Below are 20,510 nucleotides of genomic sequence, written 5' to 3'. Positions count from 1 at the left end.
CCCCCAGCCCCACACCTGCCTCAAGCCCACAGTTAAACCCACTGGCAGGGCCATCACACCCTCGCATGTTCAGGGCGCTGGTTGTAGCTGTTGCCTGTTACACACGGTGTAGTTTGTGGTACTGACCCCCACCCCTCCTTCTTCAGGTCTCCCTCTCCTCCCAAAAACAGCAAACCCAGCCCTGGAGCTTGGCTACTGCAGAGCATGGGCTGAACATCGCGAGTGTCCCCTTCCATTGCCCAGCATCACATCCCTGTGTCGCACAGCCTTGTGGCACCTGCAGCTCCTCCAGCAAAAAGGTCAGAAGAAGCCCCAAGGCAGCCCTGGCGCTGCAGGAGGGGTTTTAACAGTGGGTTTGAGCCCACTTGTACTCAGCACCTTCTCCAGATCACAAAGATGACACAAGTAACTCTCACAGCTCCACCAGCCCCGCTCTGTGAGAGCATCAGCAGGGCACTAATTCCCACACCAGTTTTGTACACATATACATCTCCTATTTCCACTTGCAAAAAAATATGGGTTTGTAGGTGGCAAATGGAACCCTCCCCTTTAGCATCCACAGCATCCTGTGGCCAGGAGTTCCCTGGCCATCCTACTTCTTTGCCTTGCATCACCACCAGTTTATTTGATGGCAGAGATTAAACAATCTCCCCAAGGCTCTTCCCCATCTGCACCAGGAGGTCAGTACAGAGTCAAAACCACCCCCTTATCCCCCAACTGCCACTTTAGAGTCATTTCACCCCACTCCCCCAGCTTGGTGTGTTCTAGGCCAGAACTGTATCTACAGAAAACAAGCACAGAGTGACACATTAAATGGAGATGAGCAGGTCTGAGTGTTCCAAAAAGCTGCAGCCAGGAAAGTGGTCCCACCAGCACACATCACTATTGCACAGTTGTTATTTGAAATGGACATGGACAGCAAAAGCCCAGTGAAGTGAGAGAAAAGCGTGATAGGACAAAGGCATAAAATAGGATATAGAACACAAAGACTGTTAGAAGGCTCTTGAAATAACTGGCCTCATTTCTCTACACTTTGTTTTCCATCTTCCTGTGGGCACAGGAGCAGTGAGCTCAGCCTTGCTGAGTGCAAGCAGAAGGTCATGCCTAGCACCTAGAAATTAAAGGCTTAAACTCAACTAGGCTGCACCAAGGAAAGGTCCTTAACTCACTAAGTCCAGCCTTGCACAAGCATCCTTCAATTCACTTGCTAAAACGGTGACTAGACAGAGGAAAGCAAGCATGTTAGTGCAGAAAAAACAAAGTCAGAAACAGAAGTAAACAAGAAGGCTTGTTCTTGTTAAGTTTATTGGCATCATGTTTGTCTCTTTACAGAAGAGCTCAGCCTACGTACTAGAATGTAGACCTCTGGAAAACAGGTAGAAGGGCTCCATTTAAGCAAGCTACAAACGCAAGAACAAATACCAGGAAGAAAGGAAGAGAGGAAAGGGACTAGATTGCCAGGTTTTTCCATACCAAAAATCCAGATTAGCAGTCAGTAAGAAGAAAGGGAAGATTCATAGTCCAGGTCACTCATTGAGAAACAGCTCCCGCAGCCCCGGTGGGAGAGGAGCTCCTTCCACAGCCCCAGAGCCACGGCGACACCTCAGCTCTGGCTCCTTCGCACTCACTGCAGGGTGGCAGGAGTTAAGCAGTAGGGGAGGTGAACAAATGAGGTCATTTCATAGCTGTATTTAATTTTAAATCCAATAATCCAGTGTGCATATCAATGCTGTTATGCAAATCTGAGAATTTAAATACAAGGAAGCCAGACAGATTTTTTTTTCCCAGAAGATGAAGCCTTTCGGCCTCAAGACAAGAAGGCTTACATAGTTCATCTCTACTGTACAGAATACTGCCTCCCGCTGGACCCCGCGCTGCTAGCACGCTGCAGTTCACAAGTGTCCTCCTCACTTTCCACACAATCTGTGTTTCAGTACTTGAACATGTAAATTCAGGATTTTTACACTAATTTATACATTTTTAATTGGTTGCATATATTAACATGTACTATAAGATTTTTCCTAAAGAAGCATTACATAATACATGGATACTGTAAAAAGATCTGATTAGTTAAAAGTAACAAGCATTAACAGAGATACATACAAAACTCAACCTAGTTGGACTGAGTGCTGAGCTTGCAATGAGCTATGGGTGATCAGCCTTTCCAGTTGCAGCCTTCACAGGGGAAAACACGAGACAGTTAAAAATGTAACTTGTTACACAGATTACCTGTAAACAGTTTCTCTCCATTGGACACCTGGAATTAAGATTCAGTTCCAAACATACATAAAGAGTTTCCATTTTAAACTAAGAGAAAGGTCTGTTACCATGAAGTGTGATGTGGATGGTGGGGGATGTGAGCTCTGAAGTGTGGGACTCACAGATGCTCATGGGAGATGGGTGGATTTTGGCAGCTGGAGATGGACATTTTTCTTTAAATTTTGTTTTAAACACAGAAGAGGGGCTGTGTGTTTGAAGGCCTAAGTGTGATATTTGTTTGTGAAGGACTGTGCTCAACCCCTCCCTCTCCGCTCAGCAGCTGCAGCTCTCCGCAGAAGCCTTCACTCGGTCATTCTTGTCTAGTTTGATGGGTTCGGGGAATTCATTGTAAAGCTCCACTTCAGTTTCCTAGAGGGAGAGAAGGCGGCAGGAATTAGTGCTGTGGTTCTACAGGCAGCTCCGAGTGTGCAAGGAGCTGTTCTCGGCAGGGGGAGGCTGCTGGAGAGCCCAAGGCTGCCCACAGCAGCCAGAGGGAACACACCGCCCCCCTCCCTACCTGTTTAAGTGCATTTCGTGCAATCGTCTGGAAAGCTTGTTCCACATTAATGGCCTCCTTGGCACTGGTTTCAAAGTAGGGGATGTTGTTTTTACTGTAGCACCAGGCTTGTGCCCGTTTTGTGGTGACCTGGTGAGGGAAAGAGAGCAGCTTCACCTTCAGCTATGTGGGAAGAGGGTTTTATTTCCAGGGCAAGGCCAGAGACTCCTTATAGCCAGCCTGAGCCATGACAGCAGTTCTGATCTCATCAAAACTACAGCCTTGATACAGAGCACAGGAGATGCTGCCCACCAGCAGTTACCCCCAGCCCCAGGGCAATGAGCACCACACCCAAGGAAGACAAGACCGCAGGACAGACTGCTCAGGCAGAGACTTATTCCCATAGGAGTTGCTCAGCAATTCAGGAGGAGAATCAACTCCTCTCCTTGCAGGGATTCCCTGCGATCCTTCCAGCAGTGGGCAGGAGCAGGCTGTGCAAAGGTGTCTGACCCTCCAGGCAGGAGAAACTCTTTCCCAGCAGCTGAGCAGCACCAGGCACCTCCCACTCCCATTCCTCAGATAACCGGCCCCTGTTCCCACCAGCTCTCCCACTCCAGCAGTTTGCTAAGAGGTGGCTTGCAAGTCCCCATACTCACTTGTCTGTTTTCTAGGTCAATCTTGTTTCCCAGCACAACAAAAGGAAAGTTCTCAGGATCTCTTGGACTAGCCTGAATGAGGAATTCGTCCCTCCAGCTGTCTAGAGTTTTGAATGTGTTGGGGGCCGTGACATCAAACACCAGCACGCAGCAGTCCGCTCCCCTGTAGAAGGCAACTCCCAGAGACTGAAATCGTTCTTGTCCTGCTGTATCCCATATCTGGAGCAAAAGAATAGGGCAGATAAGCCAGCTCTGACACAGCCAGTCCACAGTTATAAGGCATTCATTTCAAAACTTCCCTCCAGGAACCAACAGCCCCCAGCGAGCCAAAGAGAAGACCTGAAGAGTGGGGAATCTCTGCAGGCACCAAGTATCAAGAGCCAGGAACACAGTTCTAAAGACAGTTAACCCTTTTTGTGTTCAGCCTCAACAACATAGCCCTGTTCTAGGCAAGCAGGACTTGGAGATGAGGATCAGCAGGTGATCTGCATGCAGAACTTGGCTGCACTGAGGCACCAGTACAGTCCAAGCACTCTCCTCCGGCTGCAACAAGGCTTTTGCTGCCTTGCTGCCAGTCTCACCACAGAGAGATTAAAGATTCAGATAGTGGAAACATAAGCAAACTGGCAGATGAATACTGTACCCACAGGACTCAGGACAGCATGAGTAGTTGACCCAAGGAGCCCTTTCCCAGCCCTTTCCAGCTAATGAATGTAGGGAAGTGCATGTTTCTACCAAGATCTAGTTTACTGACAGTACCAAATGCTGGCAAAAGCTGCTCTTAGCTGAGCCCACACTGATCTTTGCCTTCCCTTGTACACTGACTCCTGCACAGCTCTGGATGACACAGGAGCAGATCCTTCCACACATGCATGGGCCCTGCAGCAGGGAGCAGAGTCACTCCTTACCTGCATTGTCACTAGCCTGTCATCCACCATCACCTCTTTTGTCAGGAAGTCTGCACCTATCGTAGCCTTGTACTGGTTACTGAATTTCTTGTTCACATACTGGTTCATAAGTGATGTCTTTCCCACCCTGTACAGAAAGACCAAAAAAAAAAGATTAAGTAGGCTGCTTCTACAGTGTTTGAATTAACCACCCATCCAAGTGCCCTTCACCTTCTACCACAGCCCCCTGCTCTTTCAACCAGGGAAAACACACCAACCTCTGCAAGAAGGAGCTTTTACAGCAACAAATGTTGAAGCAACATGTTAAGTGCACTAGCTACCTAAGGATAGAAAGGATTACAACCCTGAGAAACCTTGTTTCCCCATCAGTAATCTGATCCCTGGTGAGGAGCATGCATCATATTATGATCATGAGGGCAATTTTGGAAGAAGATGAAGGGCCCCAGAGAAACCCACCAAAAACAGTCATCTTCAGCCTCTGCAGAAGGAGGAGGTGGAGGAACAGACAATCTCAGCTGGCAACAGCACACACACACATCTATCAGGTACACAGAGAGCCGGCTTACAGGCTCACATGCCCTCTCTGTGGCTGAAAAAGACTCTCTGATCAACAGCTTGCTGGACACAGTGGTATAAATAAGCCTTATGTCCTGGGAGTCCAGTTACAGCCTGCACAGTAAGCAACCTGTAAGCACAGAGCAGACTTCTTGCTCAACAGCACAGAGCAAAGCCTTTCCCTGCAAGGGTCAGGATCGAGCCGGGTCAGACAGGAGCTGAGCAGATGGCTCAATAGAATCCATGTGTCTGACAGGCAGAGCTTTAAGAAGTCACCTAAGATTGCTTACTACTGGGGTTTGTTTTTTTCTTGTTTTAAGTGAAATGCTCATTTCAACACTCCTTGCAGAAAGGTTATATCCAGTTCTACTACTGGAGTGGTCTGCCCCATGCATCTCTCATTTCACATTGTGACAGGACTTGCAGATATTAAACTGCAGGGACACATTCAGGACAGAGGGTGGCAAAGAGTTGTTAATGCTCTCAGGTATCACAGCTGTCTCGGGCTGTAAACAATCTCTCCTCCCAGCACAGATGGTTTCTTAAAGAGCACCCAGGTTCCCACTGGGAACACAAACTGGCAGCTTGAAGCCTCCTCCACTTACCCAGAGTCTCCAAGGATGATGACTTTCAGTAACACTTTCTTCCTAGAAGTCATCTTTTACACTAGGAAGGAAGAAGAACAATCCCATTGTGAGCATGTCATTCCTCAAGGCAAAAAGCAGCAAGTCAGGAATCTGAGAAACCCCAGTCCCAGCAATGGGCAGAGCCCAGCACTCCTTCAGTTCTCAGCTACTAACCAGGTGTTTGACCATTTCATAGGCAGAAGCATGTTAGACCAGCAGGGACAACTTATACCAACAGGTAGATGAGCCAAGCACTTGCCCTTTACAGCACTAAGTCCATTTCGGACCTTATTTACAGGCCATTCTGTGGGTTTACTAGCACAGGCCATGTCCCTTAGCCTCACCAGAGGCACTGCAGTAAAGGAGATCAGCTCTCAATACAGACTAATTCTTACAGATGCTGTTAAGTGAGATGTAAGCACAGATGTGCCTAACACCACACTCAAGCTTTTTTATGCTGTTCAGTAGAAGAACAAAGGCTTCCTCCACCTTTGAGGTTCAGCTTGGCAAAGCAAACGCTTTCTCTAGCAGCTGTGCTTGGTGAAGGTGTTGTGTCCCAAGAATACACTGTGGTTGAAACAGCCCCAACACAACCGCACAGGTCAGCTGAACAGCTGAATTACAAGACAAACTGCTACCAGACTCCGCAGCTTTGCTGAGAGCATCTGAAGCCAACTACTGTCACCTCCCATTGGGTGGCAGGACAAGGCTATGGTGACAAACCTCAACTTTCAGTCTGTTGCTCTGTTGGATGATGAGCAGTTTGTTCAGCTGCATCCTGCCATGGCTCCAGTCCTTTATAGGCAGGTAGCTCTAAATGGGTCACTAAGGGTCCATCCAATTAGCAAGAGTGAGCTCCTAAGATCCACACTTACTCACTCTCAGGTCTCCTTCAGGTTAGTGAAGGAGCTCCAAGTGCATCAGCTGCATCAGACCTGAATACACTTCTGGATGTGCTTCAGCACAGTGAGGGCAAGTTCAAAGTCTGGTTATTAGTGGTTCTGCACGCTCTTCCTACCACAAGACCCCTCTCCCCACCTCTAGGGAGGGGATGGGACAATCCATTCTTAGGTGCTCAGACCCTAGTTTGTACTGACTTGGTCCAGGGCACGAGGACTCCTTGGCTTTCCCTGAGGAGCTCTGCAGGTCCTGTACAGCAAGAAGAGCCTATGGCTGTGCTACTTGAGTTCAAAGACCCTTGACAACAGGTTTCATGTATTAAGCCCTTATATGGGGTCTTGGATACCCTAAAACTCCCATCCTGCTACACCACATTGATTGCACCACACAACTGAATCTTCAGGAGCTACTCCTGAGTTTCACAGCCAAGGAAGCCTTCAGTTCTACAACAACATGGATATATGGATCTGAGCAGCTCGGTCCTATGCATTTCCTGGGATATGCAACAACCTAAGCTGCTGGATAACTGCAACTCGCTTAATTCCACCACTACAGGAGGCAACATGCTCCAAGCTCCACGAGCCTCTTACTAGATGCCGAGTCCAAGTGCAAAAGGCCTTAATCATCTCAATCTTTGAGTGTTAAGACATGCAGTCTTCTAGACTTTGCCATCAGTGAGTGATGCAGAAGCCATGCTGTGGTGTACCTACAGCGACACCTCATTGGACTGCTCCCACTTCATGCACCTACTGATAAATCTAGATGGGAAACACTGTTCAGAAGATAACAGCCAAGAGGCTGTTAAGCAAACAGCAGTGATAGGCCACCCAAGGAGCTCATGCTGTCCTTAGATGGTTGTTAACAGATGCCCGAGAGCCTGCCCAGGACAGTTTTCTAAGTGTAAACACCTCTCTTTCCCAAGGCTCTCCATGCTGGAGTGTGTTGCTCAATGATCCAACTGGCAGCGCAGCTACACTGGCCAAGATGTAGCCAGCTCAAAGTTGTCAACAACCCCAACATTCAGTCCTGCTTCTGCTCCTGCCAAGATTCACACTTCACAGCTCATCTCCTCTGCAGCCACAGGGAGAACAGCCCATTTGAGCTCCTTCAAGCACCCCCTGTGTTTCCAGAGCACATAGCACAAGTGACACTGGTGCTAACCAAGTCAGAGACTTCTGCAGCACAATGAGTCCAGACAGAGCAAGAAGCAAGGGAGCAGAGCTTAGAGACAGCTGTGTACACTGAACTGTTATGGAAAACATCTGTATGGGTTCAAATCCAGTGTGAGAATGACCTGTTTTCCTCAGGACAGAGGAAAACAACTCACCCTGAAGTGACCGTGCCAGAACCCAGCATGTCCTGCTTCTGCTTTCCTCAGTGTTTCCAGTATTGCTTGCCACCAGCTGCTGCAGCTCATTGCTTTCTGCTATTTGAAGCAGCTTTGGACAAGCTGGCATTAGTTCTCCTGCTCAGGGAGGGATTTGCAGAGCCCTGAATTAAAACTCTAAATCACACTGGATGCTTAGCACTCCAGTTCAACACAGCCTGAAGCCCCACTATGAAGGGAAGGGAAACTGCTCTGTCAGGTCTCATCACCTTGGCAGCAGCTGAGCTGAGCAGCCATGGGAAGGAAGCCTGAGTCAGAGGTGACACTGCCTTCTTGTCATAGCTGACAGGCCACCCCAGCAGTGTGAAGGGCTATTAGTGCCTCATGAACACCCAGAAGGTGAGACACACCTTCCAGCCCAGGTGAGGCAACGGATATGAGCCACAGCACAGAGGGAGCTGCCTCACTTGGTATTTGGTGCGGGCCATGGGACAGTGAGGAACTCTGGTCCTGTTGGGGCCAGCAGTGGCCACTACCCAGAGTTCCCTAGCCCCCTTCTGCTTGCCTTGATCAACGCTGCTTTGAAGCCCAGCCAGTTGACAGGCCAAGCCCTCTTAATCTTCTCATTACAGTTATAAACAGACCAACACTTCAGGGTTATTCCTTGCCCAGTAGAAGAGACTTCACCTTAAGACAACACCACAGCTCCAGGTCTACCAGTGTCTGATCTCCTGGAGCCTTCCTATAGAAGGAAACCCTTCTAAGTTTAAGCAGCATCAAGTTGCTCTCTACAGCACCACCATTGCTATTTTTTCCCTTATCCTTACCACGTTGTGTGTGCCTGAGCAGGTCTCCAACAGCAGCTCCCATTTTGTATCACTGACCAGCCCTAGTGGGATTTTCAGTCTAGATAGACTGAAGACATCCCTGTTGTGTTAAATGGGGTTTCTTATGAAGCAACCCAAAGGGACACACTGCTCCAAGGACAGGATACTGTACCTCCTCCAACATTTACTTCCAGCCCATGTTTTTAACAAGCTGAGTACTGGAAGTGAAAGACACTGGTGCTCTGAGGGTCCTGTGAGCAAAGCCTTAGTACAGTGTCCTTAACACCATGAAAAGGATCTTGGTGACTTCAGCTCATATTAATCCAACAGCAAATACAATATCTTCATGCCAGAGGACACTTCCACACACTGCAGTCCAAGTAAGCTCAGAAATACTTCAGTTGATCCTGGTTACCACATGCCATTTGCTGTGTCAGTAGAACCAGGCCTAAGCAACCAACCCCAGGCCAGGTTCAGTACTCAAAGATTTGCTTGCCTGAAGCCAAAAGCAATTTATGATTATTCCCTTGTTAATATAGGTGGTTTCCTCACATTACATGGCATTGAGTAGGTTCATCACTACCTTCTGTCCCAGAAATGGAGCCCACATACACGCTCTAAACTATGCAGATCTCATTCCCGGTGAAGCTTGCTAGCACAAAAAACAAAGGGAGATCAAGAAGAATGTAGCTTCAGCTCACAGACAAAGCAGGTTTGAATACCTGAAGGAGAAGCTAGTTCACCTGAGGAGTTTCTCACTTTGTATCTGTACGAAACATTAAATTACTGAATTAAGCTGATTTGTAGGCTGTGCAGGGCTTCCCTCATGCTCATGCAAAGAGCAAGATCAGCCTGAGATGAGATCAAAACTGTGATAGTGCTGAGTCAGTAATATCCAAGACTTTCGCATTATAGGCATAGCTCATCTTGCTTTATGATATTTGTTATAATTACCTAGAGCAGCATCCTGTCAGAGTCACAGAAGCCCTTAAGATGGCAGTGTGCGAGCTCACACAGGGCTCAGAGCCAGTCCCAGGAGCATTTCTGAACAAACGCTTCCTTTTTCAGAGATATCATGAAGAAAAACCAGTTTGTTAAGATTCAATCCAAGACATCAGTTCTGTTTTTCCACTGTGTGAAGTCTCTCAGAGCAAAGTCACCTGCGTGACTGCTCAGAACACAGCACACCCAGCCAGCCCTGTTTGGGAGCCATCAGAAACCTCCTGTCAATCCGGAGACCAGTCAGCATCGCTCCTCCTCCTGGTTTAACTGGTGCCAGAAGAACGATACAGCCGCCTCTATTACAGGAGAGGAGTCCTTCCACTCAGTTTTTAATGCCTAACCCTCTAGGCAAACAAGCTGTCAACACGAGATTAAGCCCAGGATAGCACACTCTCCCACAGTATTCAAGTAGTTCTGCTTGCGGCTCTGGAGCTGCTCTGTTCCCGGCTTAGCTGATCTGAAACGAAGAGTCAAAAACTGTTCTATGAAGCTCCATAATGCTACAGCTCCTCAGATGCAACACCAAATAAAGCCTATGCCAGATCTAATTAGGCTTGCCTTGTTGCTTTGGAGTACATTACAACTGTTCTTTCGCTTGCTATATTAAGACAGCTGCTTTAACTCAAAGCAGAAATGGATGGTTAAGAATTCCTTAGAGATGTTCGTATGTGTCAAGTCACAGTGCAAGCATTTTAATATTAATTAGGTTGGTGCACCAAGGAACAGTAGGAGCTTCCTTTGACGGCCCACCAGATTAGCTATCCTTTAACAGTGGGCCTTGCAGAGGAACACCCAGTTAAGTTGTTCATGGGCAGTTTTATTGTGGGGGAAGGGGAAAAAAAAAATATATATATCTATCTATATCTATATCTCACCTCCACAGAAGTCAGCAGCTCATCCATAGCAGTTTTGAACCTGTTGACAAGCTGCTGGAACAGCCCTTACTGTTGCAGCTTTGCTATTAAACAGATAAGTCACAATTCTAACCAAGAACCAAAGCACGGTTGTGCAGAGACTTAGAAGAACTGTGACATTTGACCAGAAGTGCTCTGCTCCTGCATCTACCAGCTTGTCATCTGCACCTTCTGCTAGAAACCAGCTCAGCGCTGAAGCAAGACTGTTGGACTGCACCTCACACCTTATTTCCTTTGCCAAGGATATCGAACACTACGCTGACAAGGTGCAAAGTGGTAGGTGAGCAAGTACCAGGCAGAGCTGAACTCACTGTGGCACTTGTGAATACAGAGTTCTGCTCCCCTGCCCCAGCAGGCAGCACAAGAGTAAGATGTTCCACAAAAAGGCACATGTGAAGCTGACTCTCCGCAGGTCTGTTCTGGGTGCAGCAGCTGATAAGCAGATCATTTACTTCACTATATCGCAGGACCTTTAGCAGAAACACCCAACCATGAGAAAGCCAATCTGGACAGAGCAATACTCATCAGGGGACACCACACACTGCAGTGCACTCACCACAACGACCAGACTGGGCAGAACACAGCCACACTGGAACACTGGAAGAACCTTCTGTTGTCCTGAAACTGGCTAAGTGCATTTCCGACACAGAAACGCCACCTCTGCTCACTGTTCCCTCAACACGGGGGAGGCTGCAAAGCATTAAGTCTCTGTACTACAGCAAAGAGCTATTTTTATTCCCCTCCTCAATGGTTCTGCATTTCTTCAAGGAAATTGAAGCTGGAAGAGTGATTCAGGGACCAGCTCAGATTGAACTAGTTCCTTCTCAGAAGTTCCTTGGCATGTTTGGCACCTCAAGAGGTTCTGTCAGCTTAGAGCTTCAGCCACTGAAACAAGATGCTCCTGGGATGTTGATGCTGTTCTTACAGGACCAAGCACAGACTGGCACATATCACTTGCCCCATGGACACACTGTACCCTGCCATGATTTATCAAGCCAAGTTTAGCTGAGGCTTCAAGCAGACACATGAGTTTGCTCCAGTTCAGCTACCCTGAAAACACAAGGCCTCATCCTGAGGAAAGGCAAATAGTCTCCAATTGCCATTAGTTTACCAAGATCATAGTTCCCACTTGCAGATCCAGGTCACCCAGACACCCTCTGTACTGAAGCCTCCATCTCCTATTGCAGTATGAGCTCAAGACAGAGCTGAACAAGCTTTACAATGTAATAACAGCTTGGTCCCAACTACCTGGTCACAGAGACATTGCTAACGCAGGTGTTCGCTAATGCAAAGCTACAAGTGACAGCCTGAGCAATTCAACATGAAGGTTTTCCTAAGGCCAGCAGATATCAACCTTTAACGCTGCCATTCTCCTGAGATTTTTTTGACTGCTGCAGAGCCTCTGTATTTTCCTTACCAAACCTGAGCACTCTACAAGTGGAACAAGTGCCTGGCATCCTCATACTGAGGGCTGCTACCGAAGCACAAGAAGTTTTAACAGCAAGGTGAGTCTTGCATTGGCAAGAGCTGCACAAGCAGGACAGGACAGCACCTTCTCCCACTCCTGTGACAGGTTTACTAGTATCTCAGCTTCCCCAGCTGGCTGGAAGATCCCATCTAGGAAATCCTTACATTTAGCAGGGACATGCACTGGCTTTGGCCCTAAAAAGGAAATTATGACTTGCAAGAACTGTCTGTAAATGGGTTGCTTTTTAGGGCAACGGGCTCCTCCAATCCACCCAGTCAGAGGTGCTTTAGGAGGGGTTTCAGGCATTGCTGCTGCACTGCAGAGAATCAAAGTGAAGCCCACACCAAAAGCAGCTGGCAAGATATTCCTGTGCCAACTTTGCAGAAGCATGCACTCTGGTTGCTGCTGTATCAGTAGCATCTCCAAACTGCTTTCCACCTCCTTCCTCCCCACACATCTATGTTCTAACCAACATACTCCCTCCTGCTGGTACCCGGCCAAGAGCTCAAGCACAGCTCATCGTTCCCCAGCAATGCTGCCTGCCACATACTGCAGTTCCATCAGGAGCAGCTTCTGTCCAGTTGGTGCCTTTCCCAGCTATCCCTGTGAGGCAGGAATTACCTCTGCTCAGGAAGCCTCAGCTACAAATTAATTTTTGAGACCTTGCATAAAACATTCTATTGCAAGTTGTCAGGTGGAGGTATGCTGCCAGCACCTCCCACTCCCACCTGAGAGTCCTAAGCCAAAAGCTCCACCTTCTTGAGGAATGGCCTAGACTTTTAGATGTTTGCTAGCTCGCTGAGACTGCTCAGATCAAAATAGAATCTTAAAACATGTTTCAGTATCCCAGAGGAATTGGCTTTTTAGATTACAGCTGTTTGCAGTAAGTTTCCACCTTCATGTTGAGGGTGGAGCTGCAGCCTCCAGGGCCAGAGGAGCTGCTCCAGGACCAAGTGAAACTCAGGAACCAGCCAGCTAGAGCTCAGCCACCTGTCTTTGAGTTCGGTTCGCTGGCTGCCTCAATGCAAGTCAAAAGCTGGTGTGACATGGTGCTAATAGCCAACAGAGCTGGTCTGTGAGCTGGCTACCAGAGAGACGGGAGACCAGGCCCCACACACGTACTCTGCTGCATCCTGTTTCTGGATAACAGCTCAGTGCTAAAAGGAGAAAATGATGGGGCAACATGTAGCTTGGGGCAACATATAGGAAACCCAGCTAAAAAGCACAAGTTTTCTAACAGTTGTGAGCAGAACAGGCTCTCAGTGTGATCAAGGAAGGCCCAGAGCCAGTGCTGGGGAGGACACTCCTTTCAGTGGCAATAGGTTTTAGCTCACCAGACATGGCCTCAGTCCCCAGCTGGAGGCTCTACAACACATCCCTGCTGTGGGCAAGGGCTCAGAGTTCCTTGGAAAAGGAGATGGCAATGGCCAGTTTGCCAGAGTCCAGATGACACAGGGAAGGCAGAAGCAACACCACTGGTGCCCAGTCAAAGCCATGTCCACAGTGGAATCACAGGACTTGCACGTGAGAAGGGGTCTGGTCTGCCCTGCCTGAGGTCTCAGCTCAGCTCAGCTGCACTGTTCAGGCTGCGAGCGCCGAGATCTGGAGAGCTCTGCATTCCCGAGAGGCACTGATGCACATGATCAGTCAGGCTCAAAGCCCGAGTTCTCAAAGCCAAGTCCTCCAGTCCAAGCCTCACTGAACTGATTCACCGCCCTGTTACACCTCCCGGCGCTTCTCCAGACCAGGGCTGGTTTACGTCTGCACAATGTTTGAAGACGAGATGTAGAACTGAACAAGTTCCCTGCTCTGAATCAAGACTCCAGAGAAGTCCAAACTAGGCAGGACCAACCCCATACCCAGGAAAGAGTAAAGCTAAAAAACTAATCTCTACCAGTTCAGATAGCCCAGCAGCCACCTTCTCTCAAGGAGAGATGTCATCTGACTATGTGGTTTCAAAGTGGGAACAAAACAGGCACAGAAATGTCTTTGCCTACAGTACCAAGGCAGATGTGCCTCTGCATGTTCAGTCAGACCTCCTGCATGGTTAGGAGTGGTGGGAAAGGTCTGGAGGTCACTTCTTGCTTTCTACAAGAACACTACTTTGCCCAGACTGCTGCTTGGCCTAAGATTGCAGCAGCACATGTAGACTCTGCCAGGTGATAAATGGCCTGAGACAAAAGGAGGGAGGGAAAGGAGTTCAGAAAGCATCCCCAGCTGTGCTGGGCAACCATCCTGGATGGATCACTTTGCTCCTCAGCAACCCAAGGATCACTATCATCTCCACAGGAGGCAGCAGGTATTCGAAGACTGCAGCTGTGTGCAGGACAGGAGTGCAGAAGGTCCTTTTAGAGCTAGTGCCACACAGAAACAAGAGCAGGATTCCCAAATAGAAAACCAGGGCTAGTGAAGTGGTAGTCTTCAGGTTCTGGGAAGGCCACTCTGTAAGAAAGCCATACCCAGACGTTTCACTGAAAGCTGAGTGTTCTCAGTCCATCGGTTCCTCCAACAGCTGAAGAACCCTTATACCACAGGAGATCTTTCTTGCAGGAATGGGCAGACATATTCAGAGCCCTAGCAGGCTGATAGCAAGTGTCTGAAGATCTTCAGCTACCCTTCTTTTGGAGGCTTAAGTTTAGTCACTGAAGAATCAATATTGCTCTGTGCCCACCTCTCAGGAGGAAGCCGTTCCCCTGTAAATCCTACAGGATTTCAGGTAGTTCCCACTCAATTTTCCCCAAGGATCAAGCTGTTACAAGAACAGGCATGCTTGCTTTAACACCCTTCCCCCTTTATCAGATCAAGCTCAACTTCCCCTATTCTGCCCTGGGGGAGACAATCTCAGGATGTGGGAGGAGAGTTGAGCACATTGCTGGCTGCTGGGAGACACCAGGCAACAAGCCATGCGCCTTGACTAAGGGCCTTGCCTACGCAAAGCATTTCAGCTCTACCGGTACAGCTTCCATGTTGCCATGTCTCTACCAGAGCAGTCTCCTCGGTGGAGAGCTGCCAAATCAAGCCAGACAAATCCCATCCTACTAACTGGAACTATAGCACCCATACAGCCTGGTCTGTACAGCCCCGACTGTCAGCCTTTGGCACGCAGCCACCCAACTGTTTCAGTAACCCCTGTATGGTTCTCACATCAGACCATCCCACTGAACATAATTCCTTCCTTGCTTTCTACAAATTGCGCACAGTGCCAGGGGCAGCTGGATAAGATAAGGCTGACCAATTCAAAATATTACAAGCTAGCCAGACCACTAAGAAACAGTAAAGTTGTTAGACCTTTCCCATATCTGACAGTATTTTTCAAGTACTCAGATTAATTCCTAGTTTTGTCTACAGCTTCTTAAGGTTTCACACATTCCTGTCATGCTTTCAGTTTTAGAAACACAAATGGGAGGTGTTAGATAACCTCTGCAGCGGTAAGCAAAGCACAAACCTTAGACTTTGTCAGTGGTAAACAAGCCTTGTTGATCTACTCCTGGTTGCCAGCTTACACCAGTTCCTAGAAGCTGGACAGGACACAAGGGACTGAATGGAGACTTGGACAAAGTTCCAGGTCTTCAGGTCAAACGATGGTTCTCAGGAGGCCTGTGGGACCCTGTAGGTTCAGCTGCAAGAGTGAACGTTGTCTCTCCTTCAGCACCAAGAGCTTGACAGAAGAAATAGGACAAATATCATGGGACATCCTACTGCCACACAAGTAGATGTGGAGCAGGACAACGCCACCACTAATGGCAAAAACCTAACTCCTATACATCTCTTCCACGAGGTCCTGTTCTCAGTAGTGAGGCTTCCTCTAGGGACAAGCTGCAATCTAAGAACTCAACCTTGATCTGCAAGCAGAACTCCTGATCCCACACACACTCACCATCTTTTACTATGCAAATGCAGTTTGCAGAGCAGGAAGGACAAGTATTTCAGTAGCAGCCCCAGGATGGGAACGTAGCAGGGAGCTCACCACAACAGCTGAGTCAGCACCTAACAGGGAATTCCTACTGTGGAGACTCAGTTTCAGACTCATACTTCATACCCTTATAGGTCTTGCATAGATCCTGCATCACTGCTTCACCAGCTCAGCAATTCTCTTGATGAAGCTCCATAAAGGACCAAAAAAACAACTCACTGAAGTGACTTGCACAGTGAGATTAAAACAGCAGTGCTGGTAAAAATGCATCTTCTTGTTAGGGGGAGAAGACTGGGCCTAAATGTGTCTCAGTTACATCCACCTCGTTGCTCATGCTTGAGACACCGTTCCCACTGTGCCAGTTTGGAGTTCAGTTACAGTTATCTGTGTCTGGGAGGCAAGAGGAAGAAAGAGCTGAAGAACCAAATGACTCAGCCCACTTGAGGGAAACAAGCACCAAGCAGGTTACTGTTCAGAGGACACTGCTTCCCAGCTGGAACCTGGGGTTCAGCATGGACTCATTAAATAAACCAACAGCCCCTGCAACCAAGGTCCAGGTGCTCCAGCCTGGCAGCCTCTGCCTTCACTTCTGTCCACCACATCTGCCAAGCGACCCAAGTTACAGCTCACAGCAATACAGACTCCAGAAAAAAATACTGTTTTCTTAACTGACAATATAAGGATCTACTCAATTTCAGTTAGTAATTTCTATTTGCAATTCATGCAAGCACAGTTAGATACAATTAGTCACCTTAAGTTGGCATTTTAAGTAGTTACAGGGAGGCAAGAGCAAAAAAAAAAAAAGGCACTTGATGTAGCAAGTGCTATTTAAGTTACACAAATAGGAACCTGTGCCATAAGTTTACACTCCAATCACATCTCAGAGGCAGTGCGCCCCTCCTGAAGTTTCACTGCCCTGTGAAAACAGCCCAAGCCTCAAGCACAGGTTCCCTAACAATAGGAATCAAGGCCATTTGGGATCAGCTGTAAATCACCCCACTCCGGTGACCTTGAAGATCTTGCCTCCCTCCCCTCACTGACCATGAGTTAGCAACAGCGGCGTTGACACGGCTTCCCCACGGCCGGAGCGCTCGGCGCCGGAGAGGAGGAGCAGTCTCGCAGGAACAGCGCAAACAGCAACAATGACATCACCCCGGCACGTCTCCACCGAGCAGAAAATGCAGCAGCACGCCGGGCTCCAGCGCTGCATCCCCGTGCACCGAGAGCAAAAGCAACAAGCAGGCTGGAAGCCAGTGAGCAGCCATGTGATGAGGGGTATTCCTTCACCGCCTGCTATTTCTGACCAGCACATGTGAAGTCACTGACCTTGGGTGCTCATTTGGAAGTTTTCTTTCCCTTTCAATGCACCTTCAATATGATCTTCAATAGAGTAGCTGACTGCAGAACTGAAAATGGTATGTTAACTCTTGTCATTCCATTAATTACCCACATCCAATCCAGCTGTGAGATGCACAGCCCATGCTTGGGTTGTCACTGCAGAAAGTGACCCTTTTATTCTCACAATCTACTGTCACAACCTGATCACACCTGCAGGCACACTGTTATACAGCAGCTATAAGAGTTTTTAGGAAGCTGCAGGGGAGAAATCCAACTGAACTCCAACTCACCAGGCAATTAAACTGCAATTATCGAAACAATGCTGTGCAAGGATTAAGTAACTCCGCATCTGAAGGATGCAGGATTGCTGTCAGACCCAAGCGTGCTAGTGCCCAGCCAAGTTCAGCCTTTAAGGTCTTATCTGGACTCCCTTCTACCAAGGCAACAAACTCTAGATTACTCTACAGTTCTGCAAGGGAATTTTAGGTCCATCAGGCCCCAATAATAAGGGCTAAGAGCAGTTCAGGCCACAACCAATGAGAAGCCTTTAGGGAATACTGGCAGCATACAAGGTGAGGGTTCTCTACTTGTTTATCAAATGCTCAATTTATTTCAGTTACTGAAGAAACTGGTATATTATAACAGCAGGGAGAGCTTCCAGCAAGTATCTGTGAGCCCACACATCCACTGGTTTCAGAGAATGTAAACATCCAAGTGCCCCATTCCGTAGCCTTTATTCCCAAACCAGGGCTTGCCAGACACCCATCTCACAACACAGCATTTAATAATGCACCCTAATCAAGCGCAAACAATTTTGTTTACAGCCAAATGTTAAGTTCTGCATAAACTAGTCTCATTTTCACAAAGAAGTCAGACCAAAATCCCATACATGTTAGAGACAAAGCTATTTATAGTTCTGCACAGATGGCTTGATTGCAATTGTCATGTTTCCTCAAGGACAGAGATTTGCTCCAACAGGTAATTCACACAACAGTCTTAAAACAGGAGCTTTAAGAAGGTGCTGCAGAAATTGAATCTGACGGCCCTCTTGCCTGCAGGCATTCATTTTGGGTAGTAAACCAAGCAAAGTGGTACCTTCCCTCAGTGAGTTCAGAGTTGAGCCTACAGCAGAGCTTGTATGTTTTCCACTTTTGGTTAAGGACTCAATGGTGTTGCTCTTCTGTGCTGCTCAGTACAGAATTTGGTTACCTGGCTTTAGCAGAAGGGCAAAGATGCCTGTAGTGTAGTTTCTGCAACATAACTATTTAAATTCTTAACTTGGCACCTTTGCCTATTAAGATACAATTCTTAGTGTGCCATGTTGAACTGTCAGTAGGGTATTTGAGGAGCTGGACCACCACAGGGAAGAAGAGAGTATAACGCAGCTACCGCTTTGCATTTTATCAGTTACACTTCTCACCACAGGTTAGAAGAGCAAGAAACTGTTACTGGATTCGAAAAGTTTTGCTTATTGAGGGATCAGATTAACCTCATCCTACAGCTTTTTTACACCAGAAAAAGAGCATTAATGTATTACCACAAAAAAAAAAAAAGGCACTAACACTTGAAACTAACAGTATTAGAGCTGCTTTGGATTCTGAGGGCTCGGGCCTGGTGGGTCTGCTCATTAGCTCATAGAGGGCAAGTCATGTGTTCAGTCAGCTGTTGGAAGTCACAAGGGGGAGGGGGAAAAAAAAGAGAGAAACAAGTATACTTGTTCTTCCTGAAAAAGTATATCCATGAAGCCCTGATTATTTAACAAGGAATATTCAAATTACTCCACCCACTTTAACCTCAAGTGCAGCTACCGAGAGAACAGGGTGCATTGACTCCGGCAGCCTGGCTCTACTGGAAGCACAGCAAGGCTGCAGCTCCTACCACACAGCACCAGCACCACCACAGCCCATGAACAAAGTACAGCCATAAATACGCCTTTAAATCACGGCCAGCCAAGCGCTGTGGCACAGCTGGTTATGTACCATTCCCCTAAAAAGATAACTCTTCAGTTCCCCCATGGACATGCAGAACACGAGGCAAAGGCCAATGGCAAGAACTGGAAGGTTTAACGCTTCCACATTGGCAATCGTCAAACAAAGAACCGCTTGCTTACAGTTGGGAGGACTTTGTTCTATCGTGTGTTCCCCATTTATGTATAAAAAACACTCATACATGCACATCAACAGCTCTGCTTATCAGCAAGTAGTTTTAGTTTTCAGGGAGATACTTCTGAGAACTCCAGCTTTGACTCAAAGGGTTTGGAGTTACTGGACAGGACGTACTCGTTTCAAAGCTGAGACTACCTCTCTTACTTCACATTAAGACAGCATTTTTACTGCTATTTTACTACTAAAATAATCCCTCTATTTACAGGGAACGCAACACAGTTGTCTTAAATACAACTGTTAGATATTTCCATATTTATTAGTCTATATATACCCAGAGACTAATAGGGTATCTATCATTTAATTTACCTTATTACACACTCACAGCCAAAAGCACTTCTAGCATCCACTCCAATACTCCTCAGAACTGACTCAGGCTTTACACACGCTGAGAGTGACTTTCGCAATAACTGCCAGTCTCTCCAGCCGCCTGTTTTGTCACATTAATCGCTCCCGGGGCAGCCCGCTCATCTTAAAAGCGATACCCACCGACCACCCAGAGCAACATCTCACCGCCCCAAGGACCGGCACTCAAGCCACCAGCCGCCCAAAAGCCGCTTTGGGAGGCAGCGCCAGCAGCAGCTTCACATGTCACAGACAATATGCTCCCCTCCCTGGGAGGCACCACTCTGGGCCTCTCTAAACCTCTCAGCAGAAGAGGCTCCTACAAAGGCCTCGAAAACGCGCATCCCGGGAAAGGCCCGCGTCGAGGAGCCCGTTCCCGGGGACACCCCCCGTTCAGCTCCATTGTTCCGAGGGCAGCGCCGGGCCCGGCCCGGGGAGCTCAGCGCCGGCCGCCTGACCCCGCCACCGGGGCAGCCAAGCGCCGCCCCTCCCCGGCAGGCCCGGCCGCGGGGCCGGAGCGGGGACACAAAGGCAGCAGCTCCGCCAGCCCCACGGAGGGAGCCCCGGCGGCCCCCCCGGCCGCAGGGAGTGGCCCCGAACGGCGCCCCCCGCCCAGCGGCTCCCGAGACCGGGGCGGAGCCGCCACCCCCCCACCCACTCACCCCACAACGCCGCGGCGAAGAGATCCCGATCCCCGGTGCCCCGCAAGGCCTCACCCGGTGCGTGTCCCGCGGCGCCCCCTCACCTCGCTGCCGCCCGCCGCTCGCCTCGCTCGGCTTTAATGGGCCCAACCGCCTCCCCGCTTTCACTTCCG

General features: G+C 48.5%; 1 protein-coding gene across 4 annotated transcripts; it reads right to left on the bottom strand.

Annotated features, from left to right (window-relative positions):
- Positions 1 to 1,673: 1,673 nt before the first annotated feature.
- On the bottom strand, positions 1,674 to 20,510 carry RAB7A (RAB7A, member RAS oncogene family). 4 transcript variants are annotated; one of them, XM_080350478.1, is made up of 7 exons: positions 20,413 to 20,506; positions 15,384 to 15,596; positions 5,480 to 5,540; positions 4,320 to 4,446; positions 3,412 to 3,630; positions 2,777 to 2,905; positions 1,674 to 2,628 (listed from the first exon to the last, which is right to left on the bottom strand). In XM_080350478.1, exons 3-7 carry the CDS (start codon positions 5,530 to 5,532, stop codon positions 2,533 to 2,535), a joined length of 624 nt encoding a protein of 207 aa, XP_080206604.1. In that variant the 5' UTR covers positions 5,533 to 5,540; positions 15,384 to 15,596; positions 20,413 to 20,506; the 3' UTR covers positions 1,674 to 2,532. The 4 variants fall into 4 exon arrangements, with proteins under 4 accessions (XP_080206604.1, XP_080206603.1, XP_080206601.1 ...); XM_080350477.1 differs by lacking the exon at positions 15,384 to 15,596 and having other exon boundaries at positions 20,442 to 20,510; XM_080350475.1 differs by lacking the exon at positions 15,384 to 15,596 and having other exon boundaries at positions 20,413 to 20,509.

The sequence above is a fragment of the Nesoenas mayeri genome (genome assembly GCF_963082525.1).
Source record: "Nesoenas mayeri genome assembly, chromosome: 10".
NCBI lineage: Eukaryota > Metazoa > Chordata > Aves > Columbiformes > Columbidae > Nesoenas > Nesoenas mayeri.
Note: the sequence above shows the minus strand (reverse complement) of the source record. Positions and strands in the feature narration are given on the sequence as shown.

Bases quoted from the DNA above. Each gene is read 5' to 3' on its own strand.
- RAB7A (XM_080350477.1), bottom strand. From the start codon at position 5,532: ATGACTTCTAGGAAGAAAGTGTTACTGAAAGTCATCATCCTTGGAGAC. The intron at 3,631-4,319 runs GTAAGGAGTGAC...CTTTTGCTCCAG, and splicing joins ACAGGCTAGTGACAATGCAG to ATATGGGATACAGCAGGACA. The intron at 2,906-3,411 runs GTGAGTATGGGG...TTCCCTCACCAG, and splicing joins TTGACCTAGAAAACAGACAA to GTCACCACAAAACGGGCACA.